Source organism: Chiloscyllium punctatum, chromosome 30, assembly GCF_047496795.1.
Source record: "Chiloscyllium punctatum isolate Juve2018m chromosome 30, sChiPun1.3, whole genome shotgun sequence".
In the NCBI taxonomy this organism is placed as follows: domain Eukaryota; kingdom Metazoa; phylum Chordata; class Chondrichthyes; order Orectolobiformes; family Hemiscylliidae; genus Chiloscyllium; species Chiloscyllium punctatum.
In genome coordinates, this window is record NC_092768.1 from 43,390,796 (window position 1) to 43,417,342 (window position 26,547).

General features: G+C 44.1%; 1 protein-coding gene across 6 annotated transcripts; it reads left to right on the forward strand.

Annotated features, from left to right (window-relative positions):
- The first annotated feature begins 1,912 nt into the window (after positions 1-1,912).
- On the forward strand, positions 1,913-26,053 carry LOC140455458 (interferon-induced very large GTPase 1-like). Of its 6 annotated transcripts, XM_072550335.1 has the most exons (4): positions 3,255-3,278; positions 3,845-4,056; positions 9,203-9,421; positions 20,842-26,053. In XM_072550335.1, exon 4 carries the CDS (start codon positions 20,889-20,891, stop codon positions 25,857-25,859), a length of 4,971 nt encoding a protein of 1,656 aa, XP_072406436.1. In that variant the 5' UTR covers positions 3,255-3,278; positions 3,845-4,056; positions 9,203-9,421; positions 20,842-20,888; the 3' UTR covers positions 25,860-26,053. The 6 variants fall into 6 exon arrangements, with proteins under 6 accessions (XP_072406438.1, XP_072406436.1, XP_072406435.1 ...); XM_072550337.1 differs by lacking the exons at positions 3,255-3,278; positions 3,845-4,056 and adding an exon at positions 1,913-1,991; XM_072550334.1 differs by lacking the exon at positions 3,255-3,278 and having other exon boundaries at positions 3,802-4,056.
- Positions 26,054-26,547: the final 494 nt, after the last annotated feature.

Sequence of the window (26,547 nt, forward strand, 5' to 3'; positions counted from 1 at the left end):
CACACAGCCACATACTGACACAAAGTCCGATACAGAAACATGAATAAAGGTTTAGAGGCACAAAAGGCTCCTGAATTACAAATGTGGGTCTTGTTGGTTGTGAATTGCAATCTTGAATTAGTGTTTCAATTGATTCTTGGCTTTTTGTCTAAGATCAAATGTAAGTTCAGAGTTGAGAATCATCACAGGGTCTCAAGAGCATTACTGGATTGTGATTCAACTTTGGGAGATCAGCATTTGAGCTGAGGTGCAGTTGGTGTACCTTTATGCTGGCTTCAGCCGAACACCAATTCAATGTCCAGTCAATCAGAGCAAGCACCCAAACTCCAGGCCAGTGGAGTAGCTGGAATACATTCGAGGGTAACTGTGAAGGTATGCTGATCGACTGGAAGGTTTTTGAGAAGAGAATCTATCCGGGTTACTCTGGGTTTCATACAGTAGATATTTTCTCCATGTAGGATTTTCCCAGTGAGGGATACTTCGACATGACCCCTGGGAGTATGTAATAATGTCAACCTCTCCCAACAATATTTGAAGAAAAGGTAGGTGAGGTCTCCTCTCCATTCTGTCTGTCTGTCTGTTTGTCCTCCCTACACTGGTTACATTTGACACACATAACCCCCATGTCCCAGCAGCTGTTGCCCTGCCCTTCCTGGGAAAGTATGTATAATTGGAAAGAGGCAACGCTGATATGGTAGACTCCTTCAGAATGTGGAGCAACAAATGCGGGCAAGATGACCCTGAAGGTCGATGTCAGTGGGGCCATGCAGCACAGAAACAAAAACCTTCGGACTAACCCGTCCATGCTGGCCAAGTTTCCTGAACTAAATTAGTCTCATTTTGCTGTGTTTGGCCCCTATCTCTCGAAACCTTTCCTATTTATGTATCTGTTGAAATGTCTTTTTAAATGTTGTGACTGTATCAATATCGACATCATCCTCTGGCAGTTAATTCCAAACGTGCCCTTCAGGTCCCTTTTAAATCTTTCTCCTCCCACCTTAAAATTATGCCCTTTACCTTTGAATTCCTCAAAGTCCTTCCTCCTCTCACATTTTGTGAACGAGCTTTCGGATTGAAAGAGCAGTTCCCAAGAGGCAGGACGGGGTGCACCAAGGTGTCGGGACATTAGGCACAGTGAAGGAAGAGATCATCATGTCACTTTATGTCAGAGAAGTTAAAGCCTGTGAAAATTGGATTGTATTCACAGGGAGTTCCCAAGACATTTACAACGAGACTACCCCATAAAGTCAACTGAAATCTGTACAAAAACAAGGAGTTATCCAAAAGCATCACAGGTTGAAAACTCTCAAACCAACTTCATCGGAAAGTTTAACAAGTGTGTTTTTTTATATGCGGGACAGAAAAGATGTCGTGGAAAGGTGTTGTGGCTTGTACTCAAAACATAGATAAACATTTTGGAAGATATCCAATTTGAACTCAGAATTTGGAATGAGAAATGTTTTACCTGTTAATGGGGCAGCCCTTGGTCAGAGGTGGGACATTATGGTCACCCGTTGGCATTAATATAGCTGCAGTAAGAGTATTCGCTTGGCTGATGCTGCATTAAAGTGAGGTCACATGTTAGCACAATGGTAGCTTTGAGAAGGAATCTTACCAATTAATACACAGGGAGTTGTGTAAAAATAATGCCTATAAGAGACAGTTTGGTAAGAGATGTATGAAAACAGACAGCTTGATGATTGTAGCAAGCATGAAAAATAAAAATAGGGTCCCACAATAACAGAGATAAACGATAAATGTGGGATTATTCCTGATGAAGAAATTATGCTCGAAATTTCGACTCTCCTGCTCCTCGGATGCTGCCGGACTGGCTGTGCTTTTCCAGCACCACACTCTTCGCCTCTGATCTCCAGCACTTGCAGTCCTCACTTTCTCCTAAGGTTGGGATTATGTCTCATAAAAACGAAGCAGTTCTGGCAAGTTGGTTGAGCTGTGAAAGTGATTGAGTTTTAGACTTATTAATGAAAAAGGTATTGTCTTATTAGGTAAATGTTAGTCAGAGTAGGGGCAGTACATTCATGTGACTAGAATGAGTTATGATGCAGCTGCAAGATAGAGGGGAGAGTCGAACTGGGCAGCCTGCTCGCTCTCACACTCGGTGTTCCGCAGTATAACGATGTCCTGCTAGCTGTCTCACAGTCAGTGTTCTGCAGTATAACTCTGGCCTGCTAGCTGTCTCACACTCGGTGTTCAGCACTATAACTATGGCCTGCTAGCTGTCTCACCCTCGGTGTTCTGCAGTATAACTATGGCCTGCTCGCTGTCTCACACTCAGTGTTCTGCACGATAACTATGGCCTGCTAGCTGTCTCACATTCGGTGTTCTGCACGATAACTATGGCCTGCTAGCTGTCCCACACTCGGTGTTTTGCAGTATTACTATGGTCTGCTGGCTGTCTCACACTCGGTTTTCGGCAGTATATCTATGTCCTGCTCGCTGTCTCACACTCGGTGTTCGGCAGTATATCTATGTCCTGCTCGCTGTCTCACACTCGGTGTTCTGCTGTATAACTATGTCCTGCTCGCTGTCTCACACTCGGTGTTCTGCAGTATATCTATGTCCTGCTCGCTGTCTCACACTCGGTATTCTGCACGATAACTATGGCCTGCTAGCTGTCTCACACTCGGTGTTTTGCAGTATAACTATCGCCTGCTCGCTGTCTCACACTCGGTGTTCTGCACGATAACTATGGCCTGCAAGCTGTCCCACACTCGGTGTTTTGCAGTATTACTGTGGTCTGCTGGCTGTCTCACACTCGGTATTCTGCACGATAACTATGGCCTGCTAGCTGTCTCACACTCGGTGTTTTGCAGTATAACTATCGCCTGCTAGCTGTCTCACACTCGGTGTTCTGCAGTATAACTATAGCCTGCTAGCTGTCTCACACTCGGTGTACTGCTGTATAACTATGTCCTGCGAGCTGTCTCACAGTCGATGTTCTGCAGTATTACTATGTCCTGCTAGCTGTCTCACAGTCGATGTTCTGCAGTATAACTATAGCCTGCTAGCTGAGAAAGGGCCACTTGACCTGAAACGTTAACTCTGATTTCACTCCATAAATGCTGCCGCATCTGCTGTGCTTTTCCAGCACCACACTCTCGACTCTGATCTCCAGCATCTGCAGTCCTCACCTTCTTCAATTTTGTTCTGGGTTTGGCTTGACTTTTGGCACCAAATTTCCTGCAGACACGTGCCCACTGTCCCTTAGTGGCACATCCTTTACAGATTTTAAGGAAGGTTGAACAGCCTACAAGGAGGTGTGACAAACCACAATTGGTCACAGAATTTAAATAAAAACAGGAAGTTCAGGGAAAACTCAGCATGTCTGGCAGCAGTTCTTAATATTTCAAGTCCAATATCACCCTTTGGAATGTGAGGTTGTGTAGGGATGGAACATGAGAACAAGGGTAGACATGCTGTTATCCTGGGAGGGATGGAGGGATGGGATAAGTGCAGAAATTCAGAAAATGGATCATACATGATTGAGGCCCCTGTCAACCACAAGCTTGGAGGAAAATTCATGGTTGAGGAAAAAGAACTAAATGACAGAGGCACCTCTGTGGAATGTGGCATCAACAGAACAGATGCAGTGGAGGTAGAGACTGGAATGGAATGGAATCCTTGCAGGAAGCAGTGTTCCGGGAAATGCAGTCGAGTTAATTATGGCAGTGGGTGGGCTTGTTATGGATATAGATGGAAAATTTCACTTCAGAAATAGAAACATAGAAGTCCAGCAAGGGAAGGGAAGAGTCAGAGATGTGTGCGGAAAGAGTGAGAGAATGATGGAATCGGTTACAAAAGTAATGAAGTTTTCTAACTTCAGACAAAAGCAGGAAGCAACATCAAATATATCGTCAACGTCTCAAAGAAGGAATTTGGGTGGGGACTCAAATCGGACTGTGAAAAGGGAATGTTTCACATCACCCACAAGGAGCCAGCCAGTTGTGGCCAAACCTTTCACTTGGAGAAAGTGAGATGAATGAAAAGGGAACTTGTTCACACACAATGATCTCTGCCAGGCGAAGGAGCCTGGAGGTGGGTGACACAAATTGGGTGCATGGTCTGTCTTTACAGCTCAGATTCTATTTTGAAACAATCAATAATTAACACCGAGACAGGACACTCTTTTGAACGGGAATCAGATCAGTCACAAACACAATGATTTCCAGTAAATATTGTGAGTTCAATTTGTGACATGATCAGTTTCATTCCACAAACTGGTCAATAAACAAACCTATGATAAAGGGATTGGATTTTGGTCAGTCTGACAGTTCCAGGGGTTTGAATTAGGAACCTGGAAGCCAACAAAACAGCAGCTGCTCCTGTCAGTATTATTGGTCTTAAAAAGGAAACAGAATCTCCAGCTGAAAGAACAAAAACCGAAAGAAACGTGGATGCAGGAAATCAGAAACAAAAACCAGAGATTGCTGGTAAAGGTCAGCAAGTCTGGCAGCATCTGGGAGAGTCATCAGAGCTAATGATTCAGGACCAGGGACCCTTCCTCTGAACTAATGGTAGTGAGGAAAATATTGGTTTTTATGCAGAAGATGGGGTGGGGGAGAAGGTAAGGATTAAAAACAGATGGAGATAGAGCCGAAAGAGAGAAACAGTTGGACAGCCAAAGGACTGTATAGCAGTCAGCTTAGGAAACTGAATATCTATAAAGAGGGACTGTTAGTGGTTAAAAATAGGTTGTGTGTAATAGCAGACCATGTGATAACAAGGCCTGGTATGTTCTCCCTGGCCTGGGGCTGGGGGAAGACATAGGAGAAGCTGAAGCCTGGAAATTGTTGAACTCAGTATTGAGCCCAGAAGGCTGCAGGTCCCTAAGTAGAGAAGGTGGTGTTGTTCTCCCAGCTTGCACTGAGCTTCACTGGAGCACTACAGCAAACCTGAGACAGATGTTGGCCAGGGAACAAGGCGGGGTGTTGTAATTGGAACCTCAGACTCTTATTTTGCCGACAGAGCATAGGTGTTCTGTAAAGCAAGCACCCAGGCTGAACTTCATTTCCCACTCCATGCTTTATTTCCTCAGTGCAGTGGAGACCACATTGTGAACAGCATATATACTTGGCTAGTTTGAATCCAGCGCAGGTAAATCGCTACTTTACCTTGAAGGTGTGTTTCGGGCCTTGGATAGTGAGAAGGGAGGAAGTAAACGGGCAGGTGTTACACCTTCTGCAGTGACAGGAGAAGGTTCCATGGGTGTGTGGAAGGCCAGTGTTGAGAGTGAAGGTGGAATGAGCCAGGGTGTCCTGGAGGGAATGGGCCTTGGGGAAGGCAGATGACAGAGAGGGGGGCAATATGTGTCTGGTGGCAGCATCTTACTGGTACTGGTGGAAATTGCAGCTAATGATCCTTTGGGTGTGGTTGCTGGTGGGATGCGAGGTGACAACAAGGGGATTCTTATTGCTGTTGTTCGTCAGAAAAGATAGGGTGAGGGCCAAAGTGTGGGTCAGACTTGGCTGAGGGTCCTCTCAACCATGATGCTGAGGAATCCGTGCTCAGTTCAGGAAGTAAGTGGACATTTTGGAGGCCAACTTATCAAAGCTGGCATCGACAGAGGAACTGGGAGAATGGAACAGAGTCTTTACAAGAAGCAGGATGTGAGGATATCTAGTCAAAGTAACTGTGGGAGTCGGTTGGTTTGAGGTGGATCTTGGTGTCCAGCTTATCACCAAACATGGAAACAGAAATGTGGAAAGACGGAAAGGGAGGAGTCAGTGAAAGACCAGAGGAAGGTGAGGACATGGTGGAAATAGATAAACATTTCCAATTTCAGATGAGAGCAAGAAGCAGCACCAATAACATTACTGATATACCGGAGAAAGAGTTGTGGGTGGGGGCTGGAATAGGAACATTCCTCAAACTCCATAAGGATACAGATATAACAGGGGCCCTAATGGGTGCACCTCTTCCCTGAAAAAGTGAGAGGAGTAAAAGGAGAAGTTGCTCAGGGTGAGAACAAGCTGGGCCAGGCAGAGGGGAGCGGTGGTGGATGGGGACAGTACCGGCCTTTTTTCCAGGAAGAGGCGGAGATCCCTGAGACCATCCTGATGGGGGATCGGCGTGGAAAGGGGTTGCTGCATCCCATGAATGGAAATTCCAAAACTGATGTAAAGTCTGCAAAAAATCAGGGATATAAGTGGGCACGATCTGGACAAGGGAAGAAAAAAACTCAAATCGATGTCGGAAGAGATGAGTTCAATGGGACAGGAGCAGGTATTAACTCTGGGTCTGCCAGAGCAGTTCAGTCTATGGATTTTGCAAAGGAGACAGAAGCGAGCTGTGCAGAGTTGGGAGACAATGACTTTGGAGGTAGTCGTGGGAGGTGATTACCAGATGAAATGAGATTAGTGACTGAATCATAAAATCTGTATGGAAGCAGGCCGTTCAGCCCATCGAGTCTACACTTATCCTCTGAAGACACCCAACCTAGACCAACCTGCTTGCCACATCCCTGTAACTCTGCCTTTCCCGTGGCCAATCCAACTATCCTTACATTTTGAGGGCAGATTATGCATTATGGGAGAAACCGGAGCACCCAGAGGAAACATAGACAAACACAGGGAGATTGTGCTCTCTCCACACAGACAGTCACCTGAGTGTGTAACTGAAGCCGGCCCCCTAGCATTGAAGGGAGCAGTGCTAACCACTTGGCCACTGTGCTGCCCAACTATTGTGGAGACGGTAGCCTGATGTTCCATGTCGGGGTCATGGTCCAGGGGGCATTCAGAGGGAGCTTCATAATGTTGAGATCCATGTGCCAGGCAACGTCAGCACCACCCTTGTTAGCAGCCTTGAATACAAAGTCAGGGCTGGATCTGAGAGCATGGAGTGCCATCAGTTCAGAGGGAGAGAGGTTGGAATGAGCAAGGGGGCTGAAAAATTGCAGCACACAATGTCACATCAACAGTTCTTGATGAACAAGTGTAGGTAATAGACAAGACAGAGGGATTTAGGGGAAAGGAAAGTGTTGGAGATGAGTGAAAGGATCTGTGCGATGGGGATAGGACTCTTGTCCAAAGAAATGGGCACGAAGTTGAAGATGACAGATGAGGAATTTAATATCATGCTCGTGTCTGAAATTCATTAAGGTAGGGACTCAGAGGGATAAAACTGAGACCTTTGCTGAATACATAACACTCAGCAGAGAGTGAAAGGTCTGGTGGAACTCATAATTTGTAATAAACGTTTTGTTCAGAAGTATTGTCATTATAATGAGCTATTCTGTGCTGACATCAGTGACACAGTTTTAGTCAATGGGTGGGAATCAGGAAGCTTTTTAATCAAGCCTGGCAGGAAGCAAGAGAAGTCGAGGTTAAATTGCATTTAATGTAATGCCAGAGGCCTAAAAGGTAAGACAAATTAACTCAGGGCATGGATGGATCATGGGACTGAGATATTTTCGCCATTACAGAAACATGGCTGAGGGAGGGCATGACTGACAGCTCAATGTTCCATGGTACAGACATTATCGCAGGGTTAGAGGAGAGGCAAGAAAGGAGGAGGAATTGCACTTTTGATTCAGGAGATCAGCACAGCAATGCTGACAGATGACATTCTTGAGGGTTCATCCTCTGAGTTTATATGTGTAGACCTGACAAATAAAAAGGTGGAGATCACTTTCATGGCATTGTACTGTACGCTTTCCAAAGGTAGCAGAGGATTGAGGAGTAAATATGTAAGGGGTCTGGTGATAGCTGCAAGAGTAATAAGGTTGTAATCAATGGGAATTTTAACTTTTGCATCATTGACTGGGACTGTTATAGTTTTAAAGACTTGGATGGAGAGAAATTTGTTGAGTTCATTCAGGAAGACTTTCCCATGTTGTATGCAGATAGCCCTACTAGAGAAGGGGCAAAACTTGACCTCCTTTTGGGAAATTATGCAGGGCAAATGACTGAAGTGTTAGTGGGGAAGCACCTTGGCACCAATGACCATAACTCCATCAGTTTTAAATAAGTTCTGCAAAAGAATAGGTCTGGACCACAAGTTAAAGTTCTAAACTGGGCCAACTTTGATGGTCTTAGACAGGAACTTCCAAAAGTTGATAGAGGGAGGCAGTTCACAGGCAAAGGGACTGGTTAGTGGGAGGCTTTCAAAAGGGAGGTAAGGAGAGTTCAGGGCTAACATGTTCCTGGGAGAGTGAAGGGTAAGGCTGGCAGGAGTAGGGAACACCGGATGACTAGTGTTATTGAGATCCTTGTCAAGAAAAGGGAGGAGGAATATGACAGCTATAAGCAACTGAGATCAACTTATTTCCTTGAGGAGTTTAGAGGGTGCCAGAGTACACTTTAGAGAGAAATCAGGATGGTTAAAAGGAGACATGAGAGGCCTTTGGTAGATAAGGTAAGAGAGAATCCAAAGGGACTCTACAAGTACATGAGGACAAAATAGTAACTAGGGAGAGAATAGGACCTCTTAAAGATCAACAAGGTCATCTTTGTGTGGAGCCACAAGAGATCCTCAGTATTTCCCATCAAGAAAGACATGGATGCGAGGGAACTTGGGGGATTAAACAGTGATGCTTTGAAGAGAATCCACCTTACAGAAGAGCAGATGCTGTCGTTCTTAAAATGCATTAAGGTAGATAACTTCCCAGGAGCTGATAAAGTGTATCTGAGGACTTTGTGGGAAGCGAGCGAGGAAATTGTGGAGCCCTGAGCAGAGATATTTGTCTCATTGACAGCCACAGGGGAAGTGCTTGACGATAGGAGTTTGACTAATTTTGTCATTATTTAAGAAAAACCACAGGGAAAAGCCTGGAAACTACAGATTGTTGAGCCTAACATCTGTGGCAGTAAATGTTAGGTGGAATTCTAAGAGTCAGGATCTACAGGCATTTGGAGAGGCAAGAACTCATTTGGGATAGTCAGCATGGCTTTGTGCATAAGAAATCATGTCTCACAAGTTTGATTGAGTTTTTGAACGGGTGATCAAGGAAGTGGATGAAGGACAGTGCAGTGGACGATGTTTCTCCACTGTGAAATTTGAGTTAAATCCAAACTTTCAGCATTTCCCAGAAACAGTTTCATTGTGGAGAACTGGAACTGAACAAGTGAAAGTGAAATGGTTTGAAACCCCAATGCTGACTTCTATACAAGGTCAGAATTTTATGATCTGGCAAAGAAAGTATCAGTGCCCACAGTAACTAATCCTTATCTATATCGGATTGCAGCTTTATTCCAGATATAAATACCTGTTAACACAAGACTTGTAGCTACTGAAACAATCAGAAACTAACTTCATCTCCCACGACGGATGAGAGTCTTCGGCAGTATTTCTGTTTTCCAGCAAGTGCCGTTGTTCCTGTATCTGAGATCTTCGTGAAAACTCTGGTCCATCCAGTCCCAATAGTGACTCCCCCAAAGCTAGAACACAGACAGTTCATGTACAGGTCAGTAAAATAGATTCATATGGGAAAGAACCTGCAAGTGTGAGTTTAGCTGTTTGTATATATGAGTGTGAGGATGGTCTTCTACATTACTGTGAGACAGTGAGAGGGTGGCCGAATAGTGTGAAATACTATTTGGAGGTGTGTGAATGTAAAATATTTGTGAGCATGTGTATAAGCATGTGTGATCGAGATAATCACAAGGGAAAACAAAAACAATAAAACTGGTCAATGAGACAGACTGGTCAGACTTATCTTGTATACCTCCAAGTAAAGGTTAGTACATCCAGCTCATTTCCTTTGTGACTGTCTTTTTATTGATTGATTCCTTTCTTGAGTTACACTCGTTATACTGTAACATCCATTTCTGTCTTGGGGTTGTTGTATTGTGATATCAAGTACATTGGATCAATCCACTGCTCTTCACTGACCAATGGGATTGACAGGCTTCAGTCTTCTGCTTGGGCTGTGACTTTCAATGTGTTCGACATTTTTCTACTTTTACTGTTCCAAAACAGAGTATCATCTTTCTGGTGCTGTTAGATTTTATAATGTATTCCAACTCTATTGTGTTTTGCAACTGAGTGAAAACATTCAGAGTCAGGAAATTCTGATAGTTTTCTTTTCACATAACAAGTGCTGTCAATGCAGGAGAAGAGATCTTACTGAAACCACTGCTGTCTCCACACATTGAAGTGATTCCCTTACAACTGGAAAACAATTTCATTTCAAGGAGACCTGTAGAACGTGAGATTATCTATTTGTGTGTCTGAGTATAAGCGGGGCTGGAGTATTATTATGAGACAGCAAAGTTGTGGATAGGTGTGACAATGGTTGTGTTAGCATTACAGTAATTCCATAAGTATTTAAAATGTCTGTGAATTTGCCACATTTGTGTTTTTAGAAATATGTCTGACTACAAAAGATGATACTGTACTGTACTTTAGGGAGGGTGAAGGCCCTGCGGTATTATTATTTGACTATTAATCCAGAGACCCAGGTAATGTCCTTGGCACCTGCATAGCAAACAGTAGAACATGAATTCCATTCAAATCTGGAATTAAGAGACCATAAATTCATTGTCAATTGTCAGAAAAAAAAATCTGGTTTGCTAATGTCCCTTAAGGAAGGGAATTGCCATCCTTACCTGGTCTGGTCTGGTCTGGTCTACATATGACTTCAGACCCACAGCAATGTGTTTGATTCTTAATGCCCTCTGGGCAATGAGAGATGGGCTATAATTGCTGACCTCGCCGGCAATGCCCTCATCCCATGAATGAATCATTTTTAAAAATTTGCATATGTGTTCAAAATGTGTTAAGAAATTAGGAAGTTGTGCTTTGGTTATAAAGCGCATTGGTGAGACCACACCTGCAGTTCTGTGTCCAGTAGTGGTCTTGTTATTTACGAAAGAATGGAAAGAAACTGGAAGTTGTTCAGGGAAGGTTTAAAGAGTAGTATCTGGAATGGCCAGGTCACCTGATGAGGAAAGTTTGACACGTTATGTTTGTAAATGCTGGAGTTTAGATCTGTCTACAGCAGTGACTTGATTGAAACACACAAGTTGGAGTTAAGGTGGGCTTTGGTCACACAGTCATGAGTGTACAGGGAGTATACTAAGGGGATGAGTGCACAGCCTTGCAGGGCAGTGGTATTGAGGATTATTGTAGAGGAGATATTGTTCCTTATTCTTACTGATTGCAGCTTGTGTGTCAGGGAGTCGAGGGTCCAGTTACAGAGTGGGGGTTGCTCAGACCTAGGTCTTGGAGTTTAGAAATGAGTTTGGTTGGTTTTGTGGTGTTGAAGACAGTTATGTTGTCAGTAAGTAGTCGTCTGATGAAGAAAGGCATCTGGATGAACTGACCCTTGTCTGTTCCAGAATTCGACATTGGACCTGTGCCACAGACCCACCCCGTGATGTGCTGTTCTTCATTCTGGGCTGCCTCAGACATATCTTCCCAGTATCTTTTGGATGGCTAATGCTGAACTCTCTCCACTGTCATGCTTTTCCCTACCACACAGACACACCTTGGCACAATGTTCTGCCCACAAGCAACGGATATCCCTCTTACATCAGGGATCTGAGTGCAGAGTGTTGCATGTGGTGTCCATGCAACCAGCAACTAAGCAAATTTATCAGGTGCCACACCATGGGCAAATTCTGTGGCCTGGAGATGTTTCATATTTATGTAGAGAGAGTCTAGTCCTTTTGGTTGGTTGAGGGAGCTGGTCTTAAAAGTGTAGTTCCCCCGATATTAGCCCCAGCCTCCTGATCCATGGACACCCGATGTGATACCGATGGACAACTGTACAAGTCTTCTCATGGTTTTGCTCCTGAGCCTGTCTAAGATGGTCATTCGCAGCATACTGAGGAGGGGCTCATTGTTCCTGACTGTCTGCCCCATTTTCACCGTTCCATCTGAATTCAGGTGCCCCTGGAGTGGGAGCATGCAATGTTCACTGGCACAGTGGAGGCCTCTCATGACCAATGGCACCCACAGGGATGGAGAGCATGATTAGCCTGGATAAGGATATTATGATTTAGTTCATCTTTCTTTGTTTCTGTGGTACAAGTTTCCTTTTGATCTTGAGCTTTGTATTTGTTTTGATTTAATCCATTTTGAGGGCTGTTTTATTTCCCTTTGTTTTGATTTTGGATCCCTTCAAAGAGGGTTTTTTTACTTTAGCCCCACGTTGTCCCTGTCCCATCTGCAGCCTGGCAGACAAGGCATTCGGCCCCAACACCACATGTGCACTCAAGGTGGTTCAGGCGTGTGGTGGGCATCCAGACGAACTGAGCCCTGTCTGACTGGATGTCAATATTAGTTCTGCACCATGGACCCTCGCTTGTGACAATCTGAGCCATCTCAGGGATATCCTCCTGGTGCCCCTTTCTGATAGCACAGAGGCACTATCTGTATAAGCTGATGCTGTACACTCTACCCTGTGATGTTATGAACCAGCACCCATACATACCCTGGCATAATATTCTCAGGCAGTGGAGGGTTCTCTACAAAGGGGTCCACCCCTCTTACTTGGGGGATCAGGGGTGGAGAGTGCTGCACATGGTGGGCCCGTGTAACTGGTGAATCAGATTTACTGGGTGCCAGACCACATGCACGTTCTGTAACCTGGAGGAGATGGTGTTGCACATTTATGTTGAGAGCAACTATTTGCATATCCTTTTTGGTTTTATTTGAAGGGGCTGCTGTTAAAACTTTGGTTGCACTTCAGCCCCACACTCTTGATCTACAGGTACCTGATTCGGGGAGGGGCTGACAAGTCTACAGACCCTCCCATGCCTTTACGCCCGGGCCTGGCCAAGATGGCCATTAACAGGTGCAGACATGGTGCTGAGGAAGATCTTATCATTCCTGACCTACTGCTTCTCTTTCACCTTTCTCTTATATCTGCACTCGGGTGTCCATGGAGCGGGAGCAGATGGTGCTCAGTGGCACAGTCACAACCTTCCAAGACTCCTTGGTGCCGCATGCTCTAGAAGATGTTATCAGTCTGAATAACAATATTCTGAGTTAGTTAGTTTTATGGTTGTTTCCATTTGATTTTGAGTTTATACCTGTTTTTGATTTGTGCCCCAGGAAGTGTCCTATGGTATCAACATGCAGTTCCTGTCCATGGAGAGGTACTCCCCTCCTAAATCAGGGATCTGGGGTGGACAGGGCTGCATTGTTGGTCCCGTGCAAATGGCTAATGAGTTAATTTACCGGGTGACAGACCATGGCCATAGTCTGGGCCTGGAGGGGATGGTGTTTCAGATTTACATTGAGCGTGTCCATTTGCAGTCTTTTTTCAGTTTTTGAAGGGTCTCCTGTTGAAGTCTTGTTTGCATTTCAGCCTCACACTCGTGATCTTTGGACACTTGGTGCAGGGGAGGTGTAGCAGGTCTCTGAGACTATTCATGGCTGTGGTCTTGACCATGATGGAGATGAACAGGTACAGGTAGCAGGCTGAAGAGGGTCTCGTTGATACTGACTGTCTATCCCTCTCTGAGGGTGACTTCCACACTCGGGTGGAGAGGGAGCATACAGTGATCAGTGGAGCCTTTCGTGACTGATGGGTGTCACTGGAGCTGGACAATGATAGTTCAGCCTGGACAATGATAGTTTAGCCTGAACAATGATAGTTCAGCCTGGACAATGATAGTTTAGCCTGGACAATGATATTTCAGCCTAGACAATGATAGTTTAGCCTGGACAATGATATTTCAGCCTGGACAATGATATTTCAGCCTAGACAATGATAGTTTAGCCTGGACAATGATATTTCAGCCTGGACAATGATATTTCAGCCTAGACAATGATAGTTTAGCCTGGACAATGATATTTCAGCCTAGACAATGATAGTTTAGCCTGGACAATGATATTTCAGCCTGGACAATTATATTTCAGCCTAGACAATGATAGTTTAGCCTGGACAATGATATTTCAGCCTGGACAATGATAGTTCAGCCTGGACAATGATATTTCAGCCTGGACAATGATAGTTCAGCCTGGACAATGATAGTTCAGCCTGGACAATGATAGTTTAGCCAGGACAATGATATTTCAGCCTGGACAATGATATTTCAGCCTGGACAATTATATTTCAGCCTAGACAATGATAGTTTAGCCTGGACAATGATAGTTTAGCCAGGACAATGATAGTTTAGCCTGGACAATGATATTTCAGCCTGGACAATGATAGTTCAGCCTGGACAATGATAGTTCAGCCTGGACAATGATACTTCAGCCTGGACAATGATAGTTCAGCCTGGACAATGATAGGTTAACCAGGACAATGATAGTTCAGCCTGGACAATGATAGTTTAGCCTGGACAATGATAATTTAGCCAGGACAATGATATTTCAGCCTGGACAATGATAGTTTAGCCAGGACAATGATAGTTTAGCCTGGACAATGATATTTCAGCCTGGACAATGATATTTTGATTCCATAACTTTTTTTCATTTCCATAGCATGGGTATCCATTTTGCCTTTAGAGTTTGTGCTTGTTTTTGATTTTCTGCCCTGGGAAGAGGTCTGTTTTATTTCCCTTTGTTTCAGTTTTGGACCCTTTGAAAGGCCAAGGAGTCTTTATCTATTCCCTTTGATAATGGATGCCAATTTCTTGTGATTCACGTACTAGGACTCCTTTGTTCTGTCAGTTTCTAGAGTCTTTCTCCAGTTAAATAATATTTAGCTCTTTCATGTAGAATTATAGAATCATAGAATCCCTACAGTGTGGAAACAGGCCCTTCAGCCCATCAGCCCACCTGAACCAGAAGGGCACCAATATCCTGGGGGGTAGGTTTGCTAGCACTCTTCGGGGGGGTTTAAACTAATTTGGCAGGGGGATGGGATCCGGACTTGTAGTCCAGCAAGTAAGCTAGCTGTGTGTCAGGATGTCCAAGACTGTAGGGAGGCTGTGGAGAAGGTAGCACTGACAGGGACTACTTACGGACACAGAGATGGGCTCAAGTGCGTATACTTCAATGCAAGGAGTATCAGAAATAAGGTGGGTGAACTTAAGGCATGGATCGGTACCTGGGACTACGATGTTGTAGCCATCACGGAAACATGGATAGATGAGGGACAGGAATGGCTTTTGGAGGTTCCTGGGTACAGATGTTTCAGTAAGATTAGGGAGGGTGGTAAAAAAGGAGGGGGGGTGGCATTGCTAATTAGAAATTGTATAACGGCTGCAGAAAGGAAGTTTGAGGGGGATCTGCCTCTGGAGGTAGTATGGGCTGAAGTCAGAAATAGGAAAGGTGCAGTCACCTTGTTGGGTGTTTATTATAGGCCTCCCAATAGCAGCAGAGATGTGGAGAAACAGATTGGGAAACAGATTTTGGAAAGGTGCAGAAGCCACAGGGTCGTAGTCATGGGCGACTTCAACTTCCCAAATATTGATTGGAAGCTCTTTAGATCAAGTAGATTGGATGGGGCGGTGTTTGTGCAGTGTGTCCAGGAAGCTTTTCTAACGCAGTATGTAGATTGTCCAACCAGAGGGGAGGCCATATTGGATTTGGTACTCAGTAACGAACCGGGACAAGTGGTGGGCTTGTTAGTGGGTGAACATTTTGGTGATGGCGACCACAATTCTGTGACTTTCACCTTGGTTATGGAGAGAGATAGGTGCACACAACAAGGAAGTTTCTACAATTGGGGGAAGGGAAATTACGATGCTGTAAGACAGGATTTGAGGAGCATACGTTGGGAGCATAGGCTGTCAGGGAAGGATGTGGTGGAAATGTGGGACTTTTTCAAGGAGCAGATACGACGTGTCCTTGATATGTATGTACCGATCAGGCAGGAAAGAAATTGTCATGTGAGGGAGCCTTGGTTGACGAGGGAGGTTGAATGTCTAGTAAAGAGGAAGAAGGAGGCTTACATAAGGTTGAGGAAACAAGGTTCAGACAGAGCAGTGGAGGGATACAGGATAGCCAGAAGGGACCTGAAGAAAGGGATTAGGAGAGCTAAGAGAGGGCATGAAAAATCCCTGGCGGATAGGATCAAGGATAACCCCAAGGCATTCTATGCGTATGTGAGAAACCTGAGAATGACGAGAACGAGGGTAGGTCCGATCAAGGACAGTGGTGGGAGACTGTGTATTGAGTCGGAAGAGATAGGAGAGGTCTTGAACAAGTACTTCTCTTCAGTATTTACGAACGAGAGGGACTGTATTGTTGAAGAAGAGAGTGTGAAACGGACTGATAAGCTAGAAGAGATATCTGTTAGGAAGGAAGATGTGTTGGACATTTTGAACAACTTGAGGATAGACATACCCCCGGGCCTGACGGGATATATCCTAGGATTATGTGGGAAGCAAGAGAGGAAATTGCAGTACCGTTGGCAATGATCTTCTCGTCTTCACTGGCAACGGGGGTGGTACCAGGGGACTGGAGAGTAGCGAATGTTGTGCCCCTGTTCAAAAAAGGGAATAGGGATAACCCCGGGAATTACAGGCCAGTTAGTCTTACTTCTGTGGTAGGCAAAGTAATGGAAAGGGTACTGAGGGATAGGATTTACGAGTAACTGGAACGGCACTGCTTGATTAGGGGCAGCCAGCACGGATTTGTGAAGGGTAGGTCTTGCCTTACAAGTCTTATTGAATTCTTCGAGGAGGTGACCAAGCATGTGGATGAGGGTAGAGCAGTGGATGTAGTGTACATGGATTTTAGTAAGGCATTTGATAAGGTTCCCCATGGTAGGCTTATGCGGAAAGTCAGGAGGCATGGGATAGAGGGAAATTTGGCCAATTGGATAGAAAACTGGCTAACCGGTCGAAGTCAGAGAGTGGTAGTAGATGGTAAATATTCAGCATGGAGTCCAGTTACAAGTGGAGTTCCGCAGGGATCAGTGCTGGGTCCTCTGCTGTTTGTAATTTTTATTAATGACTTAGATGAGGGAGTCGAAGGGTGGGTCAGTAAATTTGCAGATGATACAAAGATAGGTGGAGTTGTGGACAGTGAGGAGGGCTGTTGTCGGCTGCAGAGGGACTTAGATATGATGCAGAGCTGGGCTGAGGAGTGGCAGATGGAGTTCAACCCTGCCAAGTGTGAAGTTGTCCATTTTGGAAGAACAAATAAGAATGCGGAATACAGGGTTAATGGTAGGGTTCTTGGTCAGGTGGAGGAACAGAGGGATCTTGGGGTCTATGTACATAGATCTTTGAAGGTTGCCACTCAGGTGGATAGAGTTTGTAAGAAGGCCTATGGAGTATTATCGTTCATTAGCAGAGGGATTGAATTCAAGAGTCGTGAGGTGATGTTGCAGCTGTACAGGACTTTGGTTAGGCCACATTTGGAGTACTGTGTGCAGTTCTGGTCGCCTCACTTTAGGAAAGATGTGGAAGCTTTGGAGAGGGTGCAGAGAAGATTTACCAGGATGTTGCCTGGAATGGAGAGTAGGTCGTACGAGGATAGGTTGAGAGTTCTCGGCCTTTTCTCGTTGGAACGGCGAAGGATGAGGGGTGACTTGATAGAGGTTTATAAGATGATCAGAGGAATAGATAGAGTAGACAGTCAGAAACTTTTTCCCCGGGTACAACAGAGTGTTACTAGGGGACATAAATTTAAGGTGAAGGGTGGAAGGTATAGGGGAGATGTCAGGGGTGGGTTCTTCACCCAGAGAGTGGTGGGGGCATGGAATGCGCTGCCCGTGGGAGTGGTAGAGTCAGATTCATTGGCGACCTTTAAGCGGCATTTGGATAGGTACATGGATGGGTGCTTAATCTAGGATAGAAGTTCGGCACAACATCGTGGGCCGAAGGGCCTGTTCTGTGCTGTATTGTTCTATGTTCTATGTTCTATGTTCTAAGTCCACACTGACCCTCCAGAAGAGTAACCCACCCAGACCCATTCCCCTCTCCTATTATCCTCCATTTACCCCTGAATAATGCACCTAATCTACTTATCCCCGAAAACTATGGGCAATTTAGCATGGTCAGTTCACCGAAACTGCACATCTTTGGATTATAGAAGGAAACCAGAGCACCTGGATGAAACCCACGCAGACACGGGGAGAATGTGCAAACTCCACACAGACAGTCGTCTGAGACTGGAAACAAACCCCGCTGTGAGGCAGCAGTGCTCACCACTGAGCCACCCTACCGTGTGAAAACTGTGATCACAGTTTTTTTTAAAATGTCTTCACCCTTCACAAAAGCAATGAAGCAAGGGGGGAACACAATACAAAAAAAAGCCCACAAGAACACCAGTTTGCAAAGTAATGCAATGCCAAGAGATGTTCAAAGGAAGGGGGAGGGTAACCAAAGCACAACTGTCACATTTCCCTTTCCACATTTATATATTTTGTCGAGGTTGACACAAACTCTGAAACATGTCATAACTATAGCAAATAAACTTCAGAAATTCAATTCACTGTTTTAAAACACAAGTTGTTTGCAAACACAGTCCATGTGAAAACACTACATTTTCCTACCATAATGATAAAAAGTTTAAATTATTTCCTGAATAATTACAACCACATCTAATTTTGCCTGTGGGTGACACAGTGTGAAATATCCATTCTAACTAACAAAAATATCTGCAAGTTATTTCATCTTCCTTTTCTCCAGCCAATGTGCATAATCTCACATTTTCCCACACATATTCTATCTGCCACATTTTTGCCCACTCACTTAAGCTGAATATATCCTCTGTGGACTTTTTGTGTCATCCTCACTACTTACCCTCCCATCGATGCTCATGAAACTCACAAACTTGACAATAGTATCTTCAATTCCCCATCCAAGTGCTGAATATATTGTAAATAATTGTGGCCCCTGCACCAATTCCAGTTGCATGCTGAGTTACACATTGCCAACATGAAAATGTTGACTTTATTCCAATGCTCTGTCTTCCATTAATTAGTTAATACTCTATCTATACTAAGACATTATCTCCAACATCATGGGCTTTTATCAAATGGCCTAATATGAGGCACCTTCATCAAATTTGGAATTTCAAAGACCAACTATATTACATGCTGGTTCCTCTTTACCTGTTTTGCTTGTTACTTCAAGAATTTAAAAAAAAATTGTCCATCATGATGTCATCATAGATGTCTTGTTGGGATTATACAGGACATTAGGGAGGCTTCTTCTCGAGTACCTGTACCTCTACCAATGTCATCTACTGCATTTGTTGCACCCGGTATGGTCTCCTGTACATCGGAGAGACAGGACGCCTTCTTGCGGATCTTTTCAGAGAACGTCTTTAAGTCACCCGCACCCACCAACCCCACCGCCCCGTTGCTGAACACTTCCACTCCCCCTCCCACTCCAATAAGGACATGCAGGTCCTGGGCCTCCTCCACTGCCAAACTATTCCCACACAATGCCTAGAGGAGGAACGCCTCATATTCTGCCTTCGGACCCTGCAACCACACCATCAACAATGTGAATTTCAACAGCTTCCTCATTTCCCCTCCCCCCACATTATCCCATTCCCAAGCCTCCAAGTCGGCACCACCCTCCAGATCCGTCCATCACTCGCTCCTTTGGCCTCCCTCACCTTCATCCACCTATCACTTTTCCAGCTACTTTCCCACCAACCCACCCCTACCCATGTATCTTTCAGCCCTGACCCACAAGCCACATTCCTGATGAAGGGCTTTTGCCCAAATCTTCAATTTTCTCAGATGTTGCCTGACCCAGCTTTTCCAGCACCACACTCTTGACTTCTTCTGGAGTCCTGTCCGGTGCTGGTTGCCCTGTTGTAGGAAGGGTATTATTAAGCTGGAGAAGTTTCAGAAGTGATTTACCAAGACTTTACCAGGAATGGAGTGTCTGAGCATATGGAGATGCTGGATAGGCTGGGATCTTTTCACCGGAGTGTAGGGGGTTGAAGGGTGACCTTGTAGAGGTTTTTAAAGCATGAGAGGTATAGATAAGGTGAATGATAGGAGTTCTTTCCCTAGGGTGGCAGAGGTGGGTGCAGTATTTGAGACTGAATGGCATATTTTGAAGTGACAGGAGAAAGATTTCAAAAAGACACGAGGAATAACTGACGGAAGCTTATAATACATCATCTGCAGATCCCAAATTGGAGCCAAGTTTGTGACTGATTGCAGCAGCTCACAGAGTGGGACTGGCAGCAGTTAACAAAGCAATTCAGTGTCATGTAATGTAAAACCACATTCTGCATGTACATCAGGAAGGTAAGATCAATGGGGCCAAGGTTTCTTGCTGACCAGGTACACCAATATCCACAAAGTGATATGTAGAAAACAGGAGAGCAATTATTTTCTTCTTGATACAAAGAAAATAATATTGATGAAAAAACACATTTTGTCAAAGATTTTTGTCTTACAAATATGAAGACGCTTTGCATGTGAACAAATTCAAAGGGAAAACCAACATTTCTCCGACATTAAAGAAGGGTCATGATTGGTCAACAAGTGGAATCTGTACTGAAAATAACAAATGCTGGAGATCACAGTGGGTTAAGCAGCATCCATGGAGAGACAGCAAGCTCATGTTTCAAGTCTAGATGTCTCTTGGCTGTGTTGAACCCAATAATGATGATCGACAGTTAACAGCCAGGCTTTGTTAAAGTTTAAATCAGGCAGGTTAACACTGATTGGTCTTTGAGTTGGTATTCATGATTGCCTCACCTTCCTTGTATCCTTATGAATGCAGGGCCCAAACATCTTTGAAAAATTGAGACTTTGTTCTGTAATATTCAAGTTCTGTACAAGAAATGACGATAGAAAACAATATGAAAACAATAGGCAGAGTGACACCAAGGGAATTTGTGAATGAGAGTGAATTCATGAGCTGGGGGCTTTGGCCAGAGTTGGCAGGTGCAGAGTGTAAGGTGATAGGAGAACAAAGCAGTATAATTCTGTTTTTTACAGCGCTGTTTGAATTACTGGCTGAATAATGTTGAACAAATAATTTAATATGATATCTTTCTTAGTTTCAGCACAGCCAGAGCCTGATCTCTCTCTGCACCATCGGGAAGCCATGAATACTGAGGTAGAACAGATGATAACTGAATCTAACTCACAGTTCACAACAAAGCCTGTTCTGGGAGAATCCGAACACAGCACAGGATCACATAACTCAGTGGAAGGAAACAAAACCACAACTGAACAAGAACAGAATTCAGTCCAAAGAGATAATTCAGTTTCTGAAAACAATTATTGTGATATTCGTCATGGAAAATCTAATACAGGAAACAATATTCCCAAACTCCTCATGGAATTAGCATATCAAAGTAAGAAGCTGCTCCTGAGTGACATTCTCAGCGTAAATACAGAAACACTTCAAAATCAATCACCTGATTCACCTCAGGAAATACCAGGATATTTTCTCCGGAATTTAATGATGGTCCATTCCAGGGCAAGAAATTTTAATTATGAACCAACTAAGACACAAAATCAGTCAGAATCAGGAAACTTGGATTTTCTATCTCAGGATGAACACAGTGAAGGTCTATACCATCCCCTGGATATCATTGTGTCTGTTTTCCTGTGTGCTGACCCATTCGTGCAGCAGGAGCTGATGGTAAAGATGTCTCTGTGCCAGTTTGCATTGCCACTGTTACTGCCTGCTGGCAACAAGGGCTGCACCCTCCTACTGTGGGCCCTGCGCTCCATTGTGAAGAAGTGGTGCCCACTCTCACTCCGAGATAGTGCAGGATTTAAGGAAACAAACATGGTGACTGCCGTCATTCCCATCTTTTCCTTCATTCGACTCGGTTCCTGCTCCATCTCCAAATCAATGATTCTAAATGAACTCCTCAGCCCCTCCCAGCAACATCACAATTTCTTCATCCATCACAATATGGAGGGCGGTGATATCCCTCGCAGGATTTCTGATGGTCTTGTCGAGTTGTGCTGGTACCTGCCCAGTGGGAGTGAGGAATTGGATCTTTTTCCAGAGCCAATGACCATATTAAACCTTCGAGGTGACGGTAAAGAGTTCCACAAACAGGTTCAGTTTCTGACAACCATCTCTTCAGCTGTTTTTATTTGGATTGATAATGTTGACAGTGGCTCAAGCAAGACCCTGAAGTCCCTCGCCCAGTCTCCAGCGAGTACGTACATAGTGCTCACTGGGAGCAGTGTGAGCAGTGAGACTAAAGGGCATTTAAAGGAATTCATTACATCCTCAGTGTTTAAAAAGGAACAAATATTCTTTCAAGGAAAAAGAAACAATGCAGAGTTTACTAAGACACTGCGCTCCACATTGAAAAAGGCCTTGGAAATAACCCATCAAAATAATATTCGGGACCCCAGCCATTTGGAGTCATTGGCAGTAACTGCAAGGGAGATGGGGATTGCAATAGATGAGGATGACCAGCTGTGTTTACAGGGTAAAGAAAAATCTGGTAACATTTATAACCTTATTAATGGAGAGACCATTAGCCAATACAAATCAAAAAACATGTCTTTTCAGGGTTTCACTTGGCAACAAGTTTCCAAAATAGAAAAAGAACAATGTCGCCTAAAACAGGGAAAGGAGAGTTCACCACAAAAATATTGGAATGACCTTGAGGAAGAGAAGAGGAAACTCCTAAAGCAGCAGCGAGAGAAAGGTATATCGGCTGATATGAAAGGTTTTATCATAGCCCTGACAGACAGGGATGAGAGGACATATTTCCTGCAGTGGATGAAATTCCGGTTGGATTCCAGATCGAGAGACACTCTCTCTGTTTTACGTGAACAGTATAAAGCTTTGTATGAGAAATCTCAGGGACAGTCAACAGAGCAGAAAGACCCTACAATCAACAAACAGTTACAGGAATTAGACCGACAGATAACTGCCAGCTCCCTTGGACTTGAACAATTCATGCGAGAAATCGGACTGATCTATGAAACACTGATAAAGCAGGAGAACCGTAATGAGGAAGAGAGAGACACAGTGCAAATATTACCCCACTTTGCTGCTGACCTGATGTTGGACGGATTCCCTCTGGAGCTCATTGATGGAGATGTTTCCAACATCCCTTTACAGTGGGTCACTGATGTACTGAAGGCAGTTGAAGCCAGGATTGGCAGAGAGACCCATGTGTTTGTGCTGACGGTGCTGGGTGTGCAGAGCACAGGCAAGTCCACACTTCTCAACACCATGTTTGGTTTGCAGTTTGCTGTGAGCAGTGGGCGCTGTACCCGTGGGGCCTTCATGCAGCTCATTAAGATTACAGGAGATCTACAGATGGAGCTGGGCTGTGGGTATATCATGGTGATCGACACTGAGGGGCTGAAAGCACCAGAACTGTCAGACATTGACGGCAGCTATGAACATGACAATGAGCTCGCCACCCTGGTGATCGGGTTAAGTGATGTCACCTTAATAAATATGGCCATGGAGAACTCCACCGAGATGAAGGACGTGCTGCAGATAGTAGTCCATGCATTTATACGAATGAGAGAAGTGGGGAAAAGGCCAGTTTGTTACTTTGTTCACCAGAACGTGAGTGACGTGGCTGCTCATGATCAGAATATCAGAGGCTGCAAACATCTGCTGGAACAGCTGGATGTGATGACACAGGCAGCAGCTAAAATGGAAAAACGAGATGGACAGTTCAGCAAATTCTCCGATGTGTTAGAGTATGATCCAATGGAGAATAACTGGAATATCCCAGGCCTGTGGCACGGGAATACACCCATGGCAGCTGTTAATACCAGCTACAGCCACAAGGTGTTTGAGCTGAAGAAAAGGCTTTTTCAGAATCTGAAAGAGAAGAGATGTAAAGGGAGACTGTCGACCATCTCTGAGTTTATCGAATGGACTAAATCCCTGTGGAACGCAGTGAAATATGAGAATTTCATCTTCAGTTTCCGGAACAGTCTGGTAGCCGAAGCTTATAAAGAACTCTCTGTCACATACACCGACCTGGAGTGGGAACTGAGGAAAGAGATACACTCCTTCCTACAAAAGGCACAGAACAGAATCTTTAATACAAAACAGGATCCAGAAAGGGAAGCTCAAAGTTTGAAAAGTGAACAGATTGCATTGCTCAATGATCAGAAAGAAAATGCTCTCCGAAAATTAGAGGAATATTATTCCACCGACAATAACTCAAACCTTGTCGAAAAATACAGGGAGGATTTTGTCGGAAGCATCAATTCTCTGATCATTGAACGTGGGATGTACATGGACAGAAAGTGTAATGAAGCAGTGCAAAGAAAGAGAGCTTTGCAGAAGGTGAATGAGATTAAGGAACAATATCAGAGTCAGATTGAAGAACAGGTCAATAATCTCCTACAGCAGTGCAGACAGGAAAACAGGGAAATGGATGAAACACAACTGGAGAGCGCGTTTGAGAAAATGTGGCAAGAGACAATTTCAATGTTTAACTATTCACCACCACCAAAAGCCAATATAATGAAGGACATGGAACAAAGTCTACAGCAGAACATGCCTGCGAATACCAAACTCCTCAACGAGCAACTTAGCAAGAAAACCCTGTGTCAACTGAGTGATGTAAAACTCCAAGTAAATGACAGCCATATTCAGAAATGTGGTTGGAAATATGTTACTAAAATGAAGGATCTTATTCTTGGTAATAAAGATAAACAAAGAGCCCAGGAGCTGTGTGCTCAGTGGGTGAGGGAGTGTAAACAGTTTGTGAATCAGACAGTGAACCAGGAACAGGATTATGATTCTAATCATTGCAGAGAACTCCTGAGAGTCATTGATGGGAAAATCCAGACACACCAGGATCAGAGATTCACTTTTACTCAACAATTCAGTGTGGATTTTAAACTTCATATCTGTGGATTTGCCATTAAAAAATATGAAGAAGTGCAGGAAAACTTCCTGAAGAAACACAATCCTGTGGAGCAGTTACAAAAGGAGAAAGCAGCTTACTGCCAAAGCTTTAAGGATACCTACCAGGAGAAAGATCAAACTAAACGGAGAGCAGAACTGTTCTGTGAAAATTGCCTGATTCCAGCCATAATCCAAGCTGTGGAGAACAAACTGGGATCGAATATTGCTCATCACATGAGGTACAACTGCAAGGGAGGGAAATTCATGTACCGGAAAAACTTCCAAGTGGCTCTGATGCTTCACTTGAAGGAGAGAGATACTTTTGAAGAATATTACCGATATATAAAACACACCATGTCATTCGAAAAAGATTGGCTGAAAGAACAAGTTGTCCTTTATTGTACAGCCACAGATGATGAACATGTTCCTCTGCTGTGCTCTCAAGCACTCAATATTCTGTCTGGGGTTATCACCTGGGTAAGGGGAACTCTGAAAGATATAACACCTCCAAATAATGAGCAATCAGTTACTGGGATCATTCAGACATTTCGGGCAAAACTGGGGGATGAGATACAGATTCCACAAGAGACACTGGGGTCTGTTACTTTTCAGTCTGAAAAGATTAACGCTCAGAACTTCAAACAAGAAATTGAAAGCTTTATCAGTACAAATGATCTGAACGAAAGGGTTAAAGATTGGGGGAAGGATATTGCTGGGAAAATCTCTGCACTCCCCACAGATCCATCCAGTGAATTGTATGCAATGTTATGTGGCTGTGGGGAGCAGTGTCCCTTCTGTGGGGTCCTGTGTGATTGTACAAGCAGGGAGCACTCACAGCACAGCACTGAATATCACCGGAGCGAAGGGCTGAATGGATACCGTTACATCACTACTGAGATATTGGCGTCAGAGAATTGTACAACAAGTGTTGCAGGTGATAGCAGCTTTCAAAATAAAGACACGGATGGAAATTTCTTTCCTTACAAAAACTACAGGGATCTCAATGATCAGTATAGTCGCTGGAATATTCTGCCTGATACCAGCATTGAAACATCAGCCTTTTGGAAATGGGTTTTCTACAAATACAACACTGAATTTGCTGATAAATACTCAGCAAAACCAGCAGACAGCATTTCTAGTTGGAATATATCTTGGGAACAAGTTGAAAAAGACATTGAAGATAAATACAAATTAACAGTTAGTGAGTTAAAATAGCTTGCTAACTTCAAAAGCACAGAGCCTGAGAAGCCCCTTTTCCTCTTTGCCCCCATCCATACCATCCCACTTACTCTCGGAAGCTGTCTGCCTCTTCCTCTTCGCTCCCCCCCCCCCCGTTATGATACTTATCTCCAGAAATCTGCCAGCCCCACTTCCCACCTTCATTCCAAAGTGCTTTATTGGTATCTCTTCATCTCACACCCTGTCCTACCGGAAGGTCATGGAGTGGCAGAGACAGCAGCTCTGAGAAATTTCCAGCCGATTTACCGGGTTTGAAAGAGTTTCTAAAGATGCAACTGATGGTTAGCAGGTGGAAAAAGTAACCCATTCCCACATGTGAATAATTGACCAGAAAATTAAATTTGGGGTAATTGTTTCTTCACCTTTAAGTAATTTCTACAATGCCTACAAACCAGAGTGAGGCAGGCATCTGATTGGGTCTCCTACTTTATTGCCAGGCAGGAAGTTGAAACTCCTCTTCTTAATGTCACTAAAAGGATCTCATCTGAAAAGGGAAGCTGCCTTTCTGTTCTTCCAGGTATCTGTCATGAATTCACGTGATATTCTGTTTTGAACTGTCTCTTTGAAAGTCAAATAAGACTGTCATTGCTGAATTATTGTAACTGATGTCACAACAATATGGATTATTCAGAATAAAGGGGTAATTGTAACAGGTTTCTAATTC

What these genes read in the sequence shown, in the direction of transcription:
- LOC140455458 (XM_072550337.1), top strand. Translation starts at nt 20,889, where the DNA reads ATGAATACTGAGGTAGAACAGATGATAACTGAATCTAACTCACAGTTC.